The 18,898-nt window shown below is 55.7% G+C and overlaps 1 protein-coding gene across 6 annotated transcripts; it reads right to left on the reverse strand.

Annotated features, from left to right (window-relative positions):
* Nucleotides 1-259: 259 nt before the first annotated feature.
* On the reverse strand, nt 260-18,436 carry LRRC32 (leucine rich repeat containing 32). 6 transcript variants are annotated; one of them, XR_012015707.1, is made up of 5 exons: nt 18,296-18,436; nt 14,204-14,586; nt 13,451-13,538; nt 7,000-9,822; nt 260-717 (listed from the first exon to the last, which is right to left on the reverse strand). XR_012015707.1 is itself a non-coding variant. In XM_072794712.1 (4 exons), the coding sequence occupies exons 3-4, from the start codon at nt 13,532-13,534 to the stop codon at nt 7,918-7,920; spliced, it is 1,989 nt and encodes a 662-aa protein (XP_072650813.1). In that variant the 5' UTR covers nt 13,535-13,538; nt 14,302-14,586; nt 18,296-18,436; the 3' UTR covers nt 5,836-7,917. The 6 variants fall into 6 exon arrangements, 5 of the variants coding, with proteins under 5 accessions (XP_072650813.1, XP_072650811.1, XP_072650812.1 ...); XM_072794712.1 differs by lacking the exon at nt 260-717 and having other exon boundaries at nt 5,836-9,822; nt 14,302-14,586; XM_072794710.1 differs by lacking the exon at nt 260-717 and having other exon boundaries at nt 5,836-9,822.
* Between the last annotated feature and the right edge of the window lie 462 nt (nt 18,437-18,898).

Consider the following 18,898-nt stretch of genomic DNA (forward strand, 5'->3'; position numbering starts at 1 on the left):
CTTGGGCTCAGGCCAGGATCTCCTGGGATCAAGCCCCAAGTTGGGCTCTCTGAGCTCAGCAGGGAGTCTGCTTCTCCCTCTCCCATGGTGCTCCTGTTCTCTCTCTCTCTGTCTCAAATAAATAAAAATAAATCTTTAAAAAAAATAATAACAATGAGAGACGACTCTCTAGACGTCTCTCTTTATATCACCCGCATTCTGGCAGGGAAGTGCAGAAAAGATACTCTCATAAGTTGTTTATGGAAGGGTGAAACAGGACTCTTTTTAAAAAGTAAGATTTATTAAAATCATATACATCATATATATAATATCTATCCATTGATCTAGAATTTTACCTGTAAGAACTTATCTGACAAATACAACTCCCAGAGATATGGGCATATGAACAAGGATGTTTTTGCAGCATGTTTATAGTTGAAAAAAAAAAAGATTAAAAAGTGAATGTTCCATTAAGTGGTAAACAGCTGAATAAATTATGGAATATTCACACTATGGAATATTATGTACCGTCAAAAATGAATTAGAGGGGAGGATTTCCTTGAAGTATTGTTCAATTAAAAAAGCAAGATGCAGGGGCAGCCCGGGTGGCTCAGTGGTTTAGCACCTCCTTCAGCCCACGGTGTGATCCTGGAAACCCGGGATCCAGTCCCATGTTGGGCTCCCCGCATGGAGTCTGCTTCTCCCTCTGCCTGTGTCTCTGTCTCTCTCTTTGTGTCTCTATGAATAAATAAATAAATAAATAAATAAATAAATAAATAAATAAATAAATCTTAAAAAATAAAAGCAAGATGCAGGAAAACATACTTACTATGATCCTATTTTTATAAAACTATGATACATGTATGTGTGTATTCGCAAATAATTTAAATGTGTCTGTCAATGATAATTATGGAGAAAACACACAGGTGTTACTAAACCCACATAGATATGAGAAGGTTTGAAGTTACCTAGGATGGAAGAGAAGGGTTGGTCCAAGCTAATATGGTTGGTGCCGGAATGGAGGAGGGCGCCAAGCCCATGCTACCTGCCTCCCCCACCGGTCCCAGAATTCAAAAGCAAGGGTCTTTGGAACTGGACTCTCACCCTGCAGCCTAGCCCCCCCACCCCCACGCTGCTTGACTCCTGGGCCCCCTCCCTTGGCGATCACTCCCACTAATCTGTATGTGGCCTTTCCTATTTTTCTAGTGATTCTAGAATAGCACAGTCAACGCATTGCGAGGCAGAGAAGACAGAGAAGGTTTCAGTGGAGGGGGCTGCTTTCAGTGCATGAAAACTGGCCTCGGGGTCTAGCACGCGGCTCTTACTCTCCTGGGCATTCTGGCAACTCCACAGGAAGGAGGGCCAGAGGCGAGAAGGACTAATACTAATCCACTCTCTCAACAAGTCCTCCTCGAGGCTCAGCTTATAGCCGGGGTCCTCAGGGAGGACATCTCAGCCTGCCCATCTCGACTACACCTCCCTGCTGTGTCCGGCATAGGACTCATCACAGGTGCCGTGCTGTCTTGATCCGAGTGCGCGTGTGTGCGCGTGCAAGCCCCGGTGTGAACGTGCATCTCCTCCAATAGGCAGCGAGTGCGGCGAGGGGCGGGATCGCGTTTGCCCAGCACCTAGTGTGAGTGAAGCCGCTTAAGAAACGTCCCTTGAATGTAGTAATTCGCTTACTCACTTGTTCTCCTTCTCATTGACTCACTCTTCTATTCATTCCTTTATACATTTATTCCCTTGTTCATTCCAGAAACATGTGCTATTGGCCAGTGATTTTTCCCTTGATCTGAGTCTTCCACTTTCTGGGGTGGCTTTCGGTGGGGCGCTGGAGGGTGGGGTGGGGTTGGGACATGACTGCCGAATTCCAGGAACACATCCACGGCTTGGATGAGTCCGAAGCTCTCCAGGGAAGGAAGGACGATTCCAGGAGGCTGGAAGGCTGGGATGGAAAGTGCTGAAGGTCCAGAGAGGACAAAGTTGGGAGTCTGGGGAGGAGGCTGGCATAGGCACACTCCTGTCTGCCCAGTCCAGACCCAAGTTTGCTTGGCTCCCATTTGTTCTGCCTGGAAGAGCCTCTCCCCACCTCCGTGAGCTGAAATCCTAGCCTTCCCCGCCTGGCCAGCCCAGATGTGCTCCAAGCCTCCCTTCACTCCTCCAGCTGGAAGGGCCGCTCCCTGCTGCAAACAATCTTCCAGAGCACAAAATCTGGACCTCCCTCACGGCGCTGACCACTTCCTGCCTGTGATGTGGTGTGGCCTCTCCTTCCACCCAATAGGCAGAGGCCCTTTCTGGCTGTTCCCAGGAACCCTGCAGGGCCTGGCACAGAGTGGGTGCTCAAGCGACTCGGGCCTACAATGTGAACAGCACTGTGCATTTGGTGGGCAGTGACTATGACCCCGTTTTCGGGATGAGGAAATGGAGGCACAGACAAGTGGCAGGACTTGCCCTTACACCCAAAGCAGAGCCTAGACTTAGCCCTGCATTTCTGGTCCTGGAGGCGAGGCTCTTTCCAGGGCAGAGGGAGGTGGGAGGAGGGTGGGGTGGGGTGGGAGCTGGGTCCTGAGAACCAGCAGGCCAGAGAGATTTGAGTTCGAATGGCCAAGTTCAGGAAAAGCACAGCTGGGGAGGAGCCAAGGTATTTATTATGCTTGGTCTCCTGCTCCAAACAGAGCTGATGGATGGAGCTGCTCCAGTTCCTATAAACAGCTCGGGCCTCACTCCCTCTCTCTCCCCTCTGCTCCTCCCCACCCTCAGCTACCACGGCCCCAACTGCTTCTGGGTTAGGAGGGGGATGATCAAGGGAGGGAAAGGAGAGATGAAGAGGGGGAAGGAGGAAGGGAAGAGAAGATAAGACAGGGTCCCAGAGGCAAGAAGAAAGTGGAGGGAAGTAGAGGATGTCGAGAGAAGATTTTTCCTTTGCCTCCTCACTGGTCACTGCTGCCCTGGGCAGACCACATCCTGCATCCCCCTCTGTGTCCTCCACGTCCCCTGCACCTGTCTGAGAAGCCCACGACCCCCTTCTCTATCTGAGGGCCGATCTTAATCCCTACAAATGTCTAAGTCCTGCAGGGCTGGGGTCCTGCATTCAGGAAACCTTTTCTGAACTCACAGTCTGTGTTGGCTCACAGGGCCTGGGGACACAGAGAGGGCTGAGGTAGAACTTCCCTCCAGGAGTTCTTAATTTGGTGGCATATCAGGCAGAGATCCTCATCACTGTGGCCCACAGCAGCCTGGGGCTGTAGAGGAAAATCAGGGCAGACTCCCCAGAAGAGGTGGTACAGGCCAGGGTTGACATAGGAGTTTGGCAGGTGGGTCAGGGCGGGTGAGACATTTCAGGTGGAGAAGGTGGGAGAGAGCCTGGTGTTGGGAGGTGGGGAACCCCATGGTTAAGATTGCTGCTCTGGAGCAGGGCATACCTGGGTTCCAGTCTCAGCTCTCATGCTTTACAGCTGTGGGACCTTGAGTCTCAGTGTCTTTATTTTTTTAAGATTTTATTTATTCATTCATGAGAGACACAGACAGAAAGAGAGAGGCAGACACACAGGCAGAGGGAGAAGCAGGCTCCATGCAGGAAGCCTGATGCAGGACTCGATCCCGGGACCCCAGGATCGCGCCCTGGGCTGAAGGCAGGCGCCAAACCACTGAGCCACCCAGGGATTCCCCAAGTCTCACTGTCTTTAAAATGAGGTTAATAGTAATAGGAATCTCTTCAAAGATGATAAGAATTGCATATAACAATGTACATCAACTGTTTGGTGTAGGGCCAACCGGAAATGGCCAATAATTGTCAGCTCTGAGCACAGGGGCGGAGGTGGCCAGAGAGAGATGGACTGCAGGGTCCTTGTGAGCTGCCTGAAGGGCAGGGGCACAGAAAGCAGACCTTGCCTCCCTGGAGGGTGGGGGTAGGGGTGTGACAGCACAGGGGACCAAGAAGTTGAGGCAGTTCGTGGGCCCTGGGTGCTGCCTTCCTTCCCTCCTGCCCATCAGGCCTGTAGCCTGGCTCCTGCGGGGCCCCGCACCTCCAGGAGCCCCATAACAGCTTACTGAATTGAATGGGCTGGGTGACCTGGCACCGCAGGCTGCGACATGGGTAGCCGAGGGCCTCCCCTCTCTCTGGGACTTGCCGGATGCTCTGATGACCTAGTTGGCAGCTGTGTCCATGTTTGGCTGAAAACAGGAATTTCTGCCTTGTTGGGGGTCTTGGCCAGGTGAACAAACTCCCCTGTTTGCCAGGAAAAGGGGCCAGGGACCTGGTGGGCTCCAGCTGGATTGGAGGTCTGCAGAGCCCTGGGCTGAGTGCAGCCTATGCTCTTGACTTCCCTTAGGCCTTCACTGAGCACCTGCTATGTGCCAGCGAACTGAGTCACATGCCTTCTCACCCCCCAGCCCCATCTATGAAATAGGCATTTAAAATTATCCTTTGGAGTAGGAACTGGGAGGGGAGAGGTCAGGGCCCAGAGAAGCTGCCATGGAGAAATCTCCAGGATGTTTGGGGGATAAAGGAGGTGGAGCATCACTGAGCTGGAATTTGTGGGAGAGGAAGTAAGGAAGGGAAAGTAGGTGCCGCCAAAGAGGGCAATGTCTGGGTGTCAGGCAGCTAAGATGGGGAGACAGGGCCACATGAGGACAGGCACAGGGGTCTGCAAAGTAGAGGGTGGGGAATGCCCTGCCCTCTTGACTCCACCTCAGAGCCCCTCAGCCCCACCCCCACCATGGGTGAAGTGGCTCTTGTCCCTTCCCCAGACCTCACAGCCCACACCCTCACCATCCAGCTACCTTCCAGGAACCAGGAAAGCTCTTCTTCCTACCCTCACCCCCTGCTCCCTGGCTCTTCTTCCAAGGTCAGTCTTGAACTGCGGCCTGGCCACTCACTCAGTTCTCTGGCCATTGGGAGACCTTTAGCTCTCCAGCCGGGGAGGCCTCTGGGATTCAGGGTATCAGGGCCAGATGCTCAAGGCCGGCTGGGGCCGGAGCCAGAGATGTGGGCATCATTAGAGCAATGGAATGGCTATGACAATGAGGGTGATGACATTCCTGAGGGAAGACGGCCTGGGACAGAGTCCTGGTGATCGCCATTCAGATGGCTTGAGGAAGGTGATCCCGTAGCAGAGTCTGAAAAGGAGTGGACTGAGAGGAAGGCAGAAACCACGTGTGGGAGGCCTGGATGCCAGGAGAGTGTGCCAAGGGGAGGGCATGGGTGACGGGGATGATGGGGTGAGGGACCCCTGCAGCGAGGGGTCGAGAAGGGGCAGTCCAGAAGGTGCACAGAGTTCAGCAAAGGATCTTCTTGGTGACCTCAGCCAGGCCAGCGTGGGAGTGGGGTGGGTAAAGTTACCCCAGGCGAGTTGAGATTGGAGGGGAGAAGGAGGGGGCTACTTCGCCAAGAAGTTTACCCATGAAATAAGAGAAGGAAAGGGAAAATGGCTTAGGGGTCTTTTTACTATTTTTCAGATCGGCAAGTCTTCCACACAACCACTAGGGGAAAGGAAATCACGGAGAGAGAAGAGAGCCTGCAGAGGGGGCCCCAGAGGGCGGGTAGGACAGACAGGATGGCCTCTGCCATGAGGCAGGGGGCTGGGCACAGGGGCTGCCCAAGCAGGAAGGGCAGGGTGGGGTCAGCACTGGTTGAGTGAGAGGATCAGGGGGATGGCAGAGGAATGAGGGCTGAGGCCCCAAGGGCAAGGGCGGTGAGGATCCAGAGCCTCAGTCTCCCCTCAGCGGCCCTCAGCCCATCTCCCCAGGGGTTTGCCATGAAGATTCAAAGACCCGGATGGAAGTAGAGGGAGCAGGGTTCAAGTGGATGCAATAATGCCCATGATCTGCAACAAGGAGGACGCTGGCAGGCCCCACTGTTTCTCCAAAATTATTTTTTTAATACATTCATGTGGGTTATACAAAGAGCTGGTCCCCAGGCCAGACTGTGGCCTGGCTCCTGGAGGTGAGAGCAGCATTGTGTAGTGTTTTCAAAGATCAGGCCTGAAGGGGCCCACCCCGTCACTCCAGGCCTGAGGAAGAGTGTTTCTGTGCAGTGAGCACCTGTGGTTGTGATTCCCAACCAGGACTGGGTCCACCTGGCTGCCCCACACACCACCAGGGCCCCAGGCTGGGGCCAGGACACCAGCTTCTAGCCCCAGCTCTGCCACTGACTCCCTGAGTCCTTGACCCTCTCTGGGCCTCAGTTTTCTTGTCTGTAAAATGGGGCAGAGAGAGGGCTGTTTTCATTGTCTCACACTTTACCAAGCACCATCATGAGCCAGACCACGGGCCAAGCATAGGTAAGATAGTGAAGACAACAACAGAGGGTCTTGGGCTACCCCCAGGGCTTCCTAGACAGCCCATGATTCCAAGGCCATGAGGAATAGAGGGTTATATCTAGATGGGTTTTTCTACCACTTTTCTAAGGGAAAAAGTCCCTGCATGATGAGGACCCAAAAGTGTTTGGGGCCAGCATTATCTTGTCATATGACAGCTGAGAGAGAAGAAAATCACTCAGGTCCAGCTCCCAATTTCCCTTGACACCCTCAATGAGGTCTGAATCCACTTTTGTCACAGGCTTTGCCACTGGCTCGTGAAGCTCTGAGCAAACTCCATTCTCTTCCTCAGTCTCAGTTTCCCTATCTGTACAATGGGAAGGTTGGACTCAATGGTCTCAAACTGCCAGCTGTGCTCAATGGAGGACCAGGGAATGCAGGAGCAAGAGAAAAAGATGAACACACATCGGTCTACAAAGGAGGGAATAAGGGAAACTGAGGCAGAGAAGGAGAAGAGAGCCTGTGTCTGCCTGCCTGGGAGAGAGAAGGGAGAGGAGTGGGTGGGAATGTGCAGCACAGGATGCTCCCAGGCCCTGCTCCCTCAATGTGGGGCCGTTTCCTGTCCACCTAACAGCAGACAGCCCCCGCAGTGGCAAAGGGCAGGCCCTGGAGACAGGAGGATTTTAGCCTGAATCTCAGGTATGGCATTTCTTAGCTGGAGGACCCTGGAGGGAGTTTTTGTAAAATGGGTTAAAATACCAACCTCAGAGGGCTGTCCGAAAGAGGCTGCCAATGTTCCAGCTGCCAACAAGCCTGGTGCAGAACAGAACCGGATCGCTTGGGTTCTGACTCCTGGCTCATCAGCCGGGGTGGGGCTGGGGATGAACAAGGGGCCTGCGTAGGGAGCTGGGGGGCTAGGGCAATTGTGTGCAACCCCAGCATGCTAGGCAGGGAAAGAGCCTGTCGGGAGCAGGAAATGGAATGGTCCAGCACAGGGCCAGAACCCGGGCAACAGCCTCTTAATCAGGCTCTGCTGGAGCCGCTGTGGCCTCAGAGCTGAATCCAAGATGTACTCATGTGGCTCCAGTTCTCTTCCGGTCACAAGCTCTACATGTTCCAAAGAAGCTGAAAGTCATTATTGGAAGATGTGACAAACAGTCTGCTTGGAAACGTCTCAGACCAGTCTTGTTGGTCTTGTCCCTCCTGTGCTCCGGCCCCACCGGGGCAGGACTCTCCATAACTCAGCAGCCCTGGAACTTCCACACTCGGCGTGGTCACTGCATGGCTTTGGGACCACCTCCCCACCAGGACTGGGGGACACTCGAGGGCAGGGATATGTCTCATTCACCAGCGTCCCCAGTGCCCAGAGCAGGATGTGGCACAAAACATGCTTGGCAAACATGTGTCGGTCAGATCTGTCAACCTTATTCTCTGTCACTCCTGAAACTGCCTGACTTCCGGCTGCCACAGCTGGACCACATGTGTGGCCTGGGAAGTGGGTTGCCTACCAGTACAGCACGACATAAGGGAAGGAGCCCTGGGCGGGGAGTTAGAGACCAGAGTTCTCAGACTCTGGCTCACTGTGTGACCTTGGGTCAGTCCCCACCCTTGTCCGTGCCTCCGGCACCCCAGCTGACCTGGGAGGTCTCCAGGCTGAGCTGTCCCGCAGCTCCTGGCTTCCCTAAGCTTTGTACTGTTGGTTGAACTTCTGCCGACGGACGCAGCAACAAGTGGCCAGTGTGGTGAGGAGGATGGCAGAGACCAGTGCAAAAGTGAGGATGATAATGAGGTTGACATTCTTGAGTCCCCCTTTATCACAGTCCTCAGGACGCACGTGGCTCAGGGATACCTCCTCCTGGGAGCCAAAGCGGCAGGTCAGGTCCTGGGTGGCATCCACGTCCACACGGCCCTGGTGCAGCTGGGCAGCCAGCCAGGCATTGCCACAGCAGCTCAGTGGATTCCCCTGCAGGTAGAGGCGCCGGAGGCTGGTCTCCAGGCCGCCCATGGCGCTGCCCGGCAGCAGGCTGAAACTGTTGTTCCGCAGGTCCAGTACCTCCAAGGACACGGCCTGTGTCCAGGCAGGCAGGTGGCTCAGGCGGTTCTCGGCAAGATTGAGCTGCTTCAGGCAGCTGAAGCAGGGCAGGTCTACTTGCAGGATGGCTAGCCCATTGCCCTGCAGGGCCAGGACCTCCAAGGAGGCCTCCAGGCCCGCCAAGGCCCCCGTGACCACATCCAGCCCTGGGTTTGCAGAAAGGTCCAGCTCGGTAAGTGGCGTGTGGAGGAAGGCACCCGCCCGGAGCATCTCCATCTCATTGTCCACCAGGTTCAGGACTCGGAGGGAGGAGATGCCAGAGAAGGCCACACATCCTGAGGGGCTGGGCTCACCTGGCCCCCCACAAGGCCTGACCCGGTTTCCCTGAAGGTTAAGCCTCTGCAGATTGGCCAGGCCACCAAAAGTGTAGGGGGGCAGGTCCCGCAGGGCATTGTCCTGGAGGAGCAGCGTCCGCAGAGACCCCAGGGCCCTGGAGCCCAGCTCTAGCGTCTCCAGCGCGTTGTGGCCGATGTCCAGGTACACAAGGCAAGGCAGGAAGCCCGCGCGCTGCACCTGGAAGGCTCGCAAACAGTTCCGGCTGAGATTCAGGAAGCGAAGGGAGGTCAGGTGCTCGAGAAAGCCCTCAGGGACCAGCTCAATCTCATTGTAGCTCAAATCCAGGTTCAAGAGCTGGGAGAGGGGGTGGGTGCTGGCGTTGCGGCTGGGGTGGGAGAAGGGCAAGGCCGACCAGCCCTCTGAAGGCGCGTGGATGCCCTCGCCCCCCTGGGATGGCCCTGCAGGGAGCCGGATGAGGTTGTTGGACATGTTCAGGTAGATGAGTCGCGGGAGCGCAGCCAAGTCCGGGAAGCGGAGCAGTCTGTTCTCCCGCAGGTCGAGCCAGGCCAGCTGGTACTCAGCCTGGGGCTCTGGGGCCACCTGAAAGGCCTCGATGCTGTTGCAGCTCAGGTCCAGTACCCGCAGCTGCTGGAGACTGAAGTCGGAGATGCAGGTGAGGGAATTCCTGGACAGATTCAGGTGGGCCAGGTGGGGTAGGGCCTCGAAAGCACCGTCCTCGATGTCCATGAGCACGTTGCTGTGGAGGTCGAGCCGCTCCAGCGCGGGCGTGCCCCGGAACGTGTGGCGGGCCAGGCGAGTCAGGCTGTTCTCGGCCAGCGAGAGGGTGCGCAGGGCGGGCGCCTCCCCAAGCAGCTGCTCCACCAGGCCACTGTACAGGCTGTTCCCGGACAGGTCCAGAGATGTCACATGAGGCAGGGGGCCCAGGCTGGGGGCGTTCAGCATGGTGCCCACTGCCAGGTTGTTGTGGGCCAGGTTGAGGTGCTCCAGGTGGGGCAGGGCCTGGAAGACCCCGGTGTAGATGAAGCTGATCTCATTGGTGCTCAGGTCCAGGCGTCGAAGTGCTGTGTAGAAGCCCAGGGGTGAGGCCAGGATGCTCTGCAGCTGGTTCCCAGATAGGTCGAGGGCCTCGATGTCCAGCGGGAGCATCGAGGGGACCTGGAGCAGGCCAAGACCCTGGCACAAGACCTCCTTGTCTACCTGGGGTGGGTTGGAGAGGTCAGGGAGAGCAGTGGGCATTAGTGGACACAGTAAGGGGAGGAACCAGACACATCTTCTAGGAAGGATGTCTCAACCCCAACCCCTACCCAACCCCCAGCCTAGCTTAGCTAGGCCTCTCCTCTGGCTCCCAAGATGCTCCACATTCCTCCACCCCAGCCCAATCATCTCTCATCTGGATGATCCCTAGCTTTCTCCGTGCCCCTGTCTCTGGCACTCAGTACTGTGCTGGGTATCAGGGAGGGACTTAAGGAAGTTTGATGGATACACAGACATAGAAATGACAGACAGACAAGAGGACAGATGAACTCACAAAACACCCTACACTGACTATTGCCCCATTTTACAGGAAACTAAGCCATATATCACCCAGAACCACCCCAAGCCAGAGAATAATAGGACTGAGCAGGAACCTGGGGCCTTCTGGTTCACATCCTGGGTTCCTTTTATGTGCTCAGATAGTTAAATTTACCCAACTGCTGTTACACCAGAAACCATTTTGGGGGAGAAATGTTTCCAAAATGCAATTTGCACTCCTCTCAACAGTTTTTATTTTGGCCTCCTACCCTCAGACCTCATTCAAGCCCTCATTCCATGGGGCAGAGTCCCGGGTCCTAGTGCCTGCCTTTCTCACTGCCTATCCCCAGATGAGACCTCCTTTTTGCTGCTGCTACCTGACCCACTTCCATCAGTGGCCTTGCCCACCATGGCCTGGTCCAGACTGGCCCCTGGAGAGGGGAGGGGGTAGGAAGCAGGGGAAACATGGCCAGGGTCCCAACCCACCTTCTTTGGTGACAAGACTAGGATTTTGCTGTGTGAGCCTCACCAAGTCACATTACCACTCCAGGCTTCTTATCCACAGAGTAACACCTTTCCCCAGCACTGACTCAGTGTATTACATTTTATTTAGCTCATTCAGGCCCACTGTCTCACTGGAGCCTCACAAAAGCAAGCCCATCAGATATGGTCACCCCTCTTTTCAGAAACCCAAACTCAGAGAGGGTAGGGGGCTCTGAGATCACTCAGCTGAGGAGGAGCAGAGCTGGGGTTTGAACGTATATCTGTTTTAGAGCCAAAGGCCAACTTTGTCCTCCTAGCACATGTGACTTCGAAGGAGCCCGAGTTTTTCTTTTTTTTCTGTGCAAATACAATCTCCCTCTCATCTTTTCAAAGAGCCCAGGAATCCAGACTTTTCCAGGAAATGGTCTGACTTCCACAACCACCCAGTGCAGGCCCACTCCTACCCCGGACTCTCTGTATCCACAGACCCCTTCTGACCTCTCCAACTGCCAAATTCCTGGCAATTGCTACAAGAAACCTCCTCTCCATGCTACTCTCTGCTTAAACCCTCCAGGGCAAGTCCAGGACCCTCAGCAGGTTTTAAGGCTGTTTTTAGCCCCTGCAGACCTGTCTCCTCTCCTCCCAGCCCCCTCCAGCCCAGCCCTTGCTGCAGTGACCACACCTGACCACTGCCCTCTGTGCCCTCCCACACAGGGCCTGCCTCTGGGCCTCCTCCCTGCCTCCTCCCTGCTGGTCCCCACTCTGGTTATCCTTACCCCTCCCCACCCAGATCTGTAGGGCTTGAGCTTGGTGTTTGGGGCACTGAGCCTGGAGGTGGGGAGCCCTCCCTGGGCTCTGAGGGAGTACCACAGCCCTGTGCTCCCTCTCTCATAGCTCTGGCTCCTGACTGTGGCAGTCTGGGCAGGACATGCTAGGCAGGGAGCTCAGAGTCAACAGGGGTCGGTGTGATGGATGTGGATGCCTTGGACCTGGCCCACTAAAGGTACTCAATAAATTTTTTCAATGAATGAAAGAGTCACGGACACCACAGTGGCTTGGTAAAGGGCTAAGGGACTGAATCATCACCTTTCTAAAAGGAAAAAAAAGAGAATCCATGTATTCTAACCAGAGTTAAAGACCAGTAGAGTAAAAAAGACTCTGGCTTGCCCACTTCCCAGATGGGGAGACAAAACTGAAGACAGCAGTGACCAGCACAAGGTCACAGTGAGTGGCGGAGTTCATGGAGCAGGAACACCAGCCTGGGCGCTCCCTGCCGGCCCAGCTCTCAGCTCCTTCCCCAGAGCTCCAAGGTGCGTGGGAGGGTGGGAGTGGGATGGGGGGCACAGACCTGCCCTCATGGGGCACCTGACTAATCAGGTGTCCTGGTCCTGGCAGTCCAGTCACTTGGCCCTAGCACCTCCAGCCAAGCAGCATCCTCGAGGGTATCGGGCAGCTGAATGCCCCTCTAAACCACATACCTAGCCCGGCCACCTTGCCAGCCCTGCCTGGCTCTTGCCCCTTGGTCCCTCACAACGTCTCCACCAGCTTGGGCCACTAGGTACAGCCTCCTCATCCCTATCCTCAGCAACCCGGCCCATCCTGACTTGAGAAAGAAACAGCAAAAGGAACACCATGACCACCACTGTCATGGCACACTAGTTCTGTGGCAGGCTCCATGGCTGGGTACACAGACCCCTTGCCTCGTTTAATCCTGGCATGCATTATTTACCCTGTTGAACCCACCTAAGGAAACTGAGACTCAGGGGTGAGCTTCCCCTGGATCAGAGAGTCAGAGGCGCCCAAGTACCAGTGCAAGTTCCTTTTCCTACTGTTCTTCAGCACAGTATATAGTATCAGCCAGCACTTACTGAGCATTTGCTGGGGGGGCACTGTACTGGGACCCTCGTTACCCCCACTCTGCCTCACCTCAGGATATTAAAAGCTGCCAGGACACCAGCCTCTGAGAGCTGAGCCAGGACACAAAGCTGGCCAAGCCCAGGGCCTAATACTTGCTTTCTACCCCAGTGCCCATGAGGCCCAGCGGGGGCTGCTGGTAGGCAGGGCGGCACTGGGCTGCCCAACCAGGAGGAAGCTTGCAGGCCAGGGTGGCTCACAGAACTTGGTTTCTAAGGGTGCCCACTGCTCCCTGAGCTCTGAGCTTCCAGACAGAGCCAAGTTCAGAGCTGCCCTTGGACAACCTGCTACCCAAGAAGAAGTTCTTGGTCCAGCAAGTGAGACAGGCTTGGATGCATTCACCAGCTATCCCATTTGCTCAGTATGAGAGTCCAGGACGGGGAGCAAACAGAAGCACATCAGCCTGGGAGCGGTCAGGGTGGGGCTTTCTGGAGGAGGCAGCTTTGGATCTGAGCAGCAATGAGTGAGAGGTGTCCCACCAGGAAAGCAGCATTTGGGCCCAAGTCAAGAAAAGGGGATTTGGCCCAGGAGGGACCCCGCTAGCCAACCTCTAGTTCCCTACACATACACATATTCTATATCACCCAGGGGGTCTGCTGCCCTGCAGGGGCAACTTGGGGAAATAGAGTCCAATCTCAGCCCCACTGGTCCTAGCCGGTTGAACCTGGACAAGCCATCTAACCTCTCTAAACCACAATTTCCAATTCTATCAAATGAGATAGAATGGTACTTACCTGACAGGATTCAGAGTACATAATAAAGTGTTTAAACATCCTAGCAGGTACTCATTAAATGCAAGGTTTAAATGTGTTCAATGCATTCCCTTTCCTCTTCTAACTCCTCTGACTTCTGGCCTGTAGGGCTGGGACAGGAGGACAGTCTCGGGGGCTTAGCCCACCTGGGTGGGGCTGCTTACCATCTTACAGGGCACCTTGTCTCGTTGGGAGGTGGCCAGGCCCAGGGTCAGCAGGGCCAGAAGCAGCAGGATCTGGTGGCTCATGGCTCTGCAGAGGGTGGGGAGAAAAGGGGAACACTGTAAGACCACTGGTTTCCACTGCCAGCCCCCATTGCTCCCATCCTTCAGGGAGCCCCACATCACAGCCAGAGCTGGACAAAAGGTGCTGTGAGTGAGGCAGCCATGGGTGCTGGGGTCTGTAGCCTATCCCAGAGGGTCTCTAGTGCTGGGCCAAGGAGCTAAGCTGTCACTCCAGACAGCGAGAGCTTTGAAGCAGCGGTGACTTGGTCAGATGCAGGTTTCAAAAGACCCTACCTGCTGGAAGACCACCTGGAGGGGGTGAGCAGGAGACAGAGGGACTCTAAGGGCTGCCCTGGGCCAAGCTCAGGGCTGGGATGGGGTGAGCTGGGTAGCTAGGCCTCTGACTACATTTCCACCCAGGTCAGAAGCAGATCCCCCATCTTACTTTCTTAGGCCCTCGAACGGAATTCCTCAATCCCCCCACCCCTGGACTTTTATTTTGCCCTTTTTCTTTTGATTTTCTGATTCTGGAGTCCCTGCCATTGTTTGAAGGCTGGGCCTGGAGCCCTGACAGGAAGCTCCGCCAGGAGGCCTACCCTGCCCCCAGCACTGTTGCTGTGGACTTCCCCAGGAGTAGGCTCCAGGCTCTTTACTTTCACTGAAGTTACCGCCAGTGCAGGGGGCCACTCAGACCTGCTGGTGTCTTCTCTGTGTGCAGCTGAGGTGGAGTAAGGGCAACCTCACAGGCCCTGAGCAGAGTTGATTCCCTGTGCTGTTAGGGGCTCACTCACTGAGGACCTGGGCCAAGTGCTAGGAGTACACATCAAGCCTTTTCTTTTCTTTCTTTTTCTCTTCTCTTCTCTTCTCTTCTCTTCTCTTCTCTTCTCTTCTCTTCTCTTCTCTTTTTTCTTTCTTTCTTTCTTTCTTTCTTTCTTTCTTTCTTTCTTTCTTTCTTTCTTTCTCTCTTTCTCTCTTTTTCTCTTTATTTCTCTCTCTCTCTCTCTCTCTCTCTTTCCTTCTTTCTTCCTTTCATACTTTAACTGAATGCCTCCTCAAGTTTGGCTCTGTCCTCCGACCTGGGGCCATAATTAAATGCAGAGAAGTGTCAGAATGCATACTGAGTGTTAACAAGGGAGGACACATAAAGCCTTCCAAGAGCACTAGACTCAGTCACCCGTAACTGCTCTCTTTCCCTCCACTGACCTGCTCCTGCTCCTATGGGGCCTTGTACAAGTCTTGAACCTCAGTTTCCTCTTTCCAGGTTAATGCCAATTTGCCTAAGTTTTGCTAAAGATCAAATGAAAGTGCCCTTACAAAGCCCTTATCACGCACCAGGCACTCTTCTCGGTACTTTACATGTATTAACTCACTTAATCCTCATAGTAATCCAAGGACTTGGTTCTAGGATGACGATTCCCATTTTGCAGATGGGGAAACCGAGGCTTGGAGAGATCAAGTAGCAGGACCAAGGCTACACAGCTTACTAGTGGCAGGCCCAGCAATCTGTACCCTGAACCTCTACGCTAGAAGGTTACTCAATAAATGAGCGCTGAGTTGCAACTCTGAAGGGTGCTTTAGAAGAAGAAGCATCTATAGGACCTGTGAGGGCTAGGTCTTCGACTTTTAGGATCCACTACTATCCTTGTGATGAATTTTAAGTGAAGATGGCTACTCTGAGGCTCTTTCTCACCCAAACACACACGGGCCACCATGCTGTGTTTTCAACCCCATTCCCTGGGTTCAGCTCGGGGCCTTGGGCCCCCTGCCCCCCACAGCTGCTCGCCTCTCACCTGTGTTCACAGGAAATTTGGTTCTGCTGTTTAAAAAGCAGAACATCACCACCCATTTGAAAGCTAGTGTGTTCAGAATTGAATGGAAACCTCTCACTGGGACCTTTGAGGCCCTTGGGGAGCGTGCCTGCCCAGCCAGCTCTTCCCCCTCGGCTTCACTTCTCACTGTCCCCTCTCCCACTCTGGCTTATGGCAGCCTCCTATTTCCTTCGGTTCTGTGAGCACCTTTTCACTGCCCTAAACCTTCACTTCCTCCCCTCTCTTGTGCTGAATGCCTCCTCATCCTCTGGGTTTCAGCTTAGATATCACTTCCTCCAGGAAGCCCTCTCTGATTCCCCAAGGCTGGCCAATGTATAGCTCATCCTCCAGGTTCCACAGACTCTGAGGTTCCAGTGGGCACAGCACTGAGCTCTGCGGGGTTAGTTCCTCTGACCCACTCCTGTGGGAAGTGGCCCAGGGCAAAGAGGACTCAGTCTCCCCTGGGATCCATCTCACATCACCAGGCAGGCCAGGGAGCCACTGAGAACTGACACAAGGTGACGGTGGCAAGAGCACTCCTTCTGGACTCTCCCTTCATCTCCCAGACACACTCCTTCCCATCAGCAGGTTACGTCTGCCCTGCCTGAAAAACAGACGCTGGGTCGGCTACCTCCCTCCTCCACCACTGCTCCGCACTGAGGTACCACCACAGCCCTGGGCTCGAAAGCAGCAACAGCCCCGCTCCCACGCTGGCCCCTCCAGGTTGTCCTCCATACACAGCCAGGCTGATGCCTTTAAATCATGTATTGGAGCGTGACTCTCACTGCTTGAGCACTTCCAATAAAATCCAAGCTTTACACAATCTCCTCCCTGACCACATCTCCCATTTGCCTTGCCCTTACCAAATTCTAGCTTTCTCACCATTCCTCAAACATAGCAAGTGCATTCCTACCCCAGGGCCTTTGCCCCTGCTACTCTCTCTGCCTGGAATGCTATTCTCTGGATTCTCACACATTTCATTGTTTCCTTGCATTGATCACTTCCTGCAAATGTATTTCTGATTCTATGAGAACAGGGGTCTATTAAGTGGTGCTCACCAAACATCTATTGAAAGAATGGCAAAGAGAGGGGTAGAAGCTCTACTTCAGGGGGCTGTGAGGTCAGGACAGGAGGGACCTGGCTTAGTTCTGAACCTGAAGGCAGTGCTGCTCAAAGGCACCCTCACCAGCCCCTCTTCTGCCTGCCAAATCTCTCCCCACCCCCAAGGTGGGCATCTGTGCATCCTGCAGAAGTCCCTCTAGCACGGGGAAATCTGCCCTGGCATCTCATCTGTGGGCACCCTTCAGGACTGCCCCAGACTCGGTGTGTAGCATGTGACTTTCAATAGGGAAGACTGTGGTCACTTAGACCCAGGCTTACATCCAGACACTACTGTGTATTGCGCTCCCCAGGTAAGTCCCTTAACCTTTCAGGGCCTAAGTGTCCCATCTGTACAGCAAGTCTCCTGGTGGCTGTTCTGCCACTGGCTTCCCCTAACCATTGTGATGATAAAGCTGAGAATGGTAATGAAGGTGTCCTGGACACACGGTCTTTCCCACCTGGGGCAATGACCCAGAGGGCCAAACGGCACAGGTGAGGCATGCCGAGGATAGGGGCCCCAGGCCTGCAGACTAGTAGCCTAGGCAAGAGAAGGCAGGAGACATTTCAGGACTCTGGGAGGACCAATACCAGAAAATACCCGAGTGTGTGTGTGAGTGTGTGTGTATGTGAGAGAGAGGGAGGGAGAGTGTGTGTGTCAGGGGGGCAATGCCTACTATTGTAATAAGCCTATCCCTACTATTTCAGGGTGTTAGACACTCTTCTAAGCACATGATCTGTATTATCTCATTTGAAGTCACAACCCAATAAGGTGGTTACCATAATTTCCATTTTACAGATGAGAAAACTGACGTTCAGAAAGAGACCTAGCACACAGTTAGCCGGCTCATAAGCATTTGAGGGTGGGGGTGGGGGGTTAGCCCAGGTCTACATGACCCAAAGGCTGTGTTTTCTCCATCAGGTGCCTAGTAGCCTGCTCCCTATAGAACTGTCCTTATTTTGCCCATGAGGAAAATGAAGCTCAGAGAGGTGACTTACCCAAAGTCACACAGGCAGTAAATAGATGAATTCAGAATCTGGTCGGTCTGCCTCCAGAGCAAATGTTTCCACTACAGCAGGCCAAGATCTCCCTCCCTAACCACATCCAGCGACCCCCCACCGGCACCCCTACCACCCCTACCGACAGGCAGGCTCCCAGGGCTGGGCTCTGGGGTGCTCCTCTCCCTCCTCTCAGCCCCAGTCACCAGCAGAGTGGGGTCCTGGGAGAGCTGCTGTGGACGTTCATACCAAGCAGTGAATCACTAAGGGCAAGCCCCATTCTGGAGACATGTGCATCCCACGGGGGAATTAGACCTTAACCCAAAGGAATGTAGCTGTGATGGCGGAATTTCAGGCAGCTCGGGTGGGGGTGGGGGTCGGGGTCCCTCACATCTTACCACTCACCAAGGAGGCCGGCTTGCGAGCCCCTCGGGGAGAGGTGGGTGCCCCTCCGCCCGGCCCCAATCCCACCCCAGAGTCGGGCCAGCTGCTAGGTGCGGTGCGCGGGGACGCGCCCGGCCGGCGGAGTCCCGCGGCGGTAAGAGCCTTGGATTCAAATCCTGCTCTGCCCTCGACTGGCTGTGAGTTCCCGGGAAAGTGCGTGCCGGCCCTGCTGCCGCAGTTTTGCCATCTGTCAAATAGGAACGCCGGCCTCCGCCTTCGCGGGAAAGAGCAGCTGCGACGGGAGCCTCGGGGGCGAGGGCGGGTCCTGCCGGGCTCGGCGCGTGGGGGGGGGGGGGCGGGAGGCGCCCGGGATGGAGCCGCGGCGGCCGGCGCTCTGCAGGGGCGCACGGCGGGGTCCCCCGGCCCGGCCCCGGCCCGTCCCGTCCCCGGCCCCGTCCCCGTCCCCGGGCGGCACCTCGCCGGCGGGCGCTCCTACCTGGCTCAGCGCGGCCGCCGCTCCTCTGGCGCGCAGCCCCGGCACATCTTGCGCAAACCTGCCGCCCAGACCCCGGGGTCACGGCCCGCGGCGGCCCGCGGCTGCTCCACCGCCCCACGGGAACCCGACCCGCGAGGGGGCGGCTCGGGCTCCAATTTAAATACCTCTCCCGCCGACCCGCCCCACCACGCCCCCCCGGCCCCGCTGCGGGGTCCTAGCGCCCGGCCGGCGCGCCCCCGCGTGACTCGGTTTCTCCGGAACGCGCGAGGCGGCGAAGCATCTTCCCGCTGGAACCCGGCTGGGGGGGCGGGGAGGCAGGGGGCGGGATGGAAGGGCCGGGTGGGGGGCGCTGGGGAGGCGCCGGCGGGCGGCGGGCGAGGCCGCCCCGACCGCCGCACGTGCAGCTCGTGGCCCCGCGGGGTCCGGAGGGGAGGGAGCGGGGGGTGGGGGTGGGGGGGGCTCTAGGAGCTGCAGGTCCGCAGAGGAAATCCGGCCTGGCCCCGATTTCCCCCGCTGCCGGCGCCGCCGCACTTAGGGGTGGGCAAACAGGAGAGGTGCCGGCGGGGCTGAACGCGGAAGGAAATGACCCTTCACTGGCCCTGG

Source organism: Canis lupus, chromosome 23, assembly GCF_048164855.1.
Source record: "Canis lupus baileyi chromosome 23, mCanLup2.hap1, whole genome shotgun sequence".
In the NCBI taxonomy this organism is placed as follows: Eukaryota; Metazoa; Chordata; class Mammalia; order Carnivora; family Canidae; genus Canis; species Canis lupus.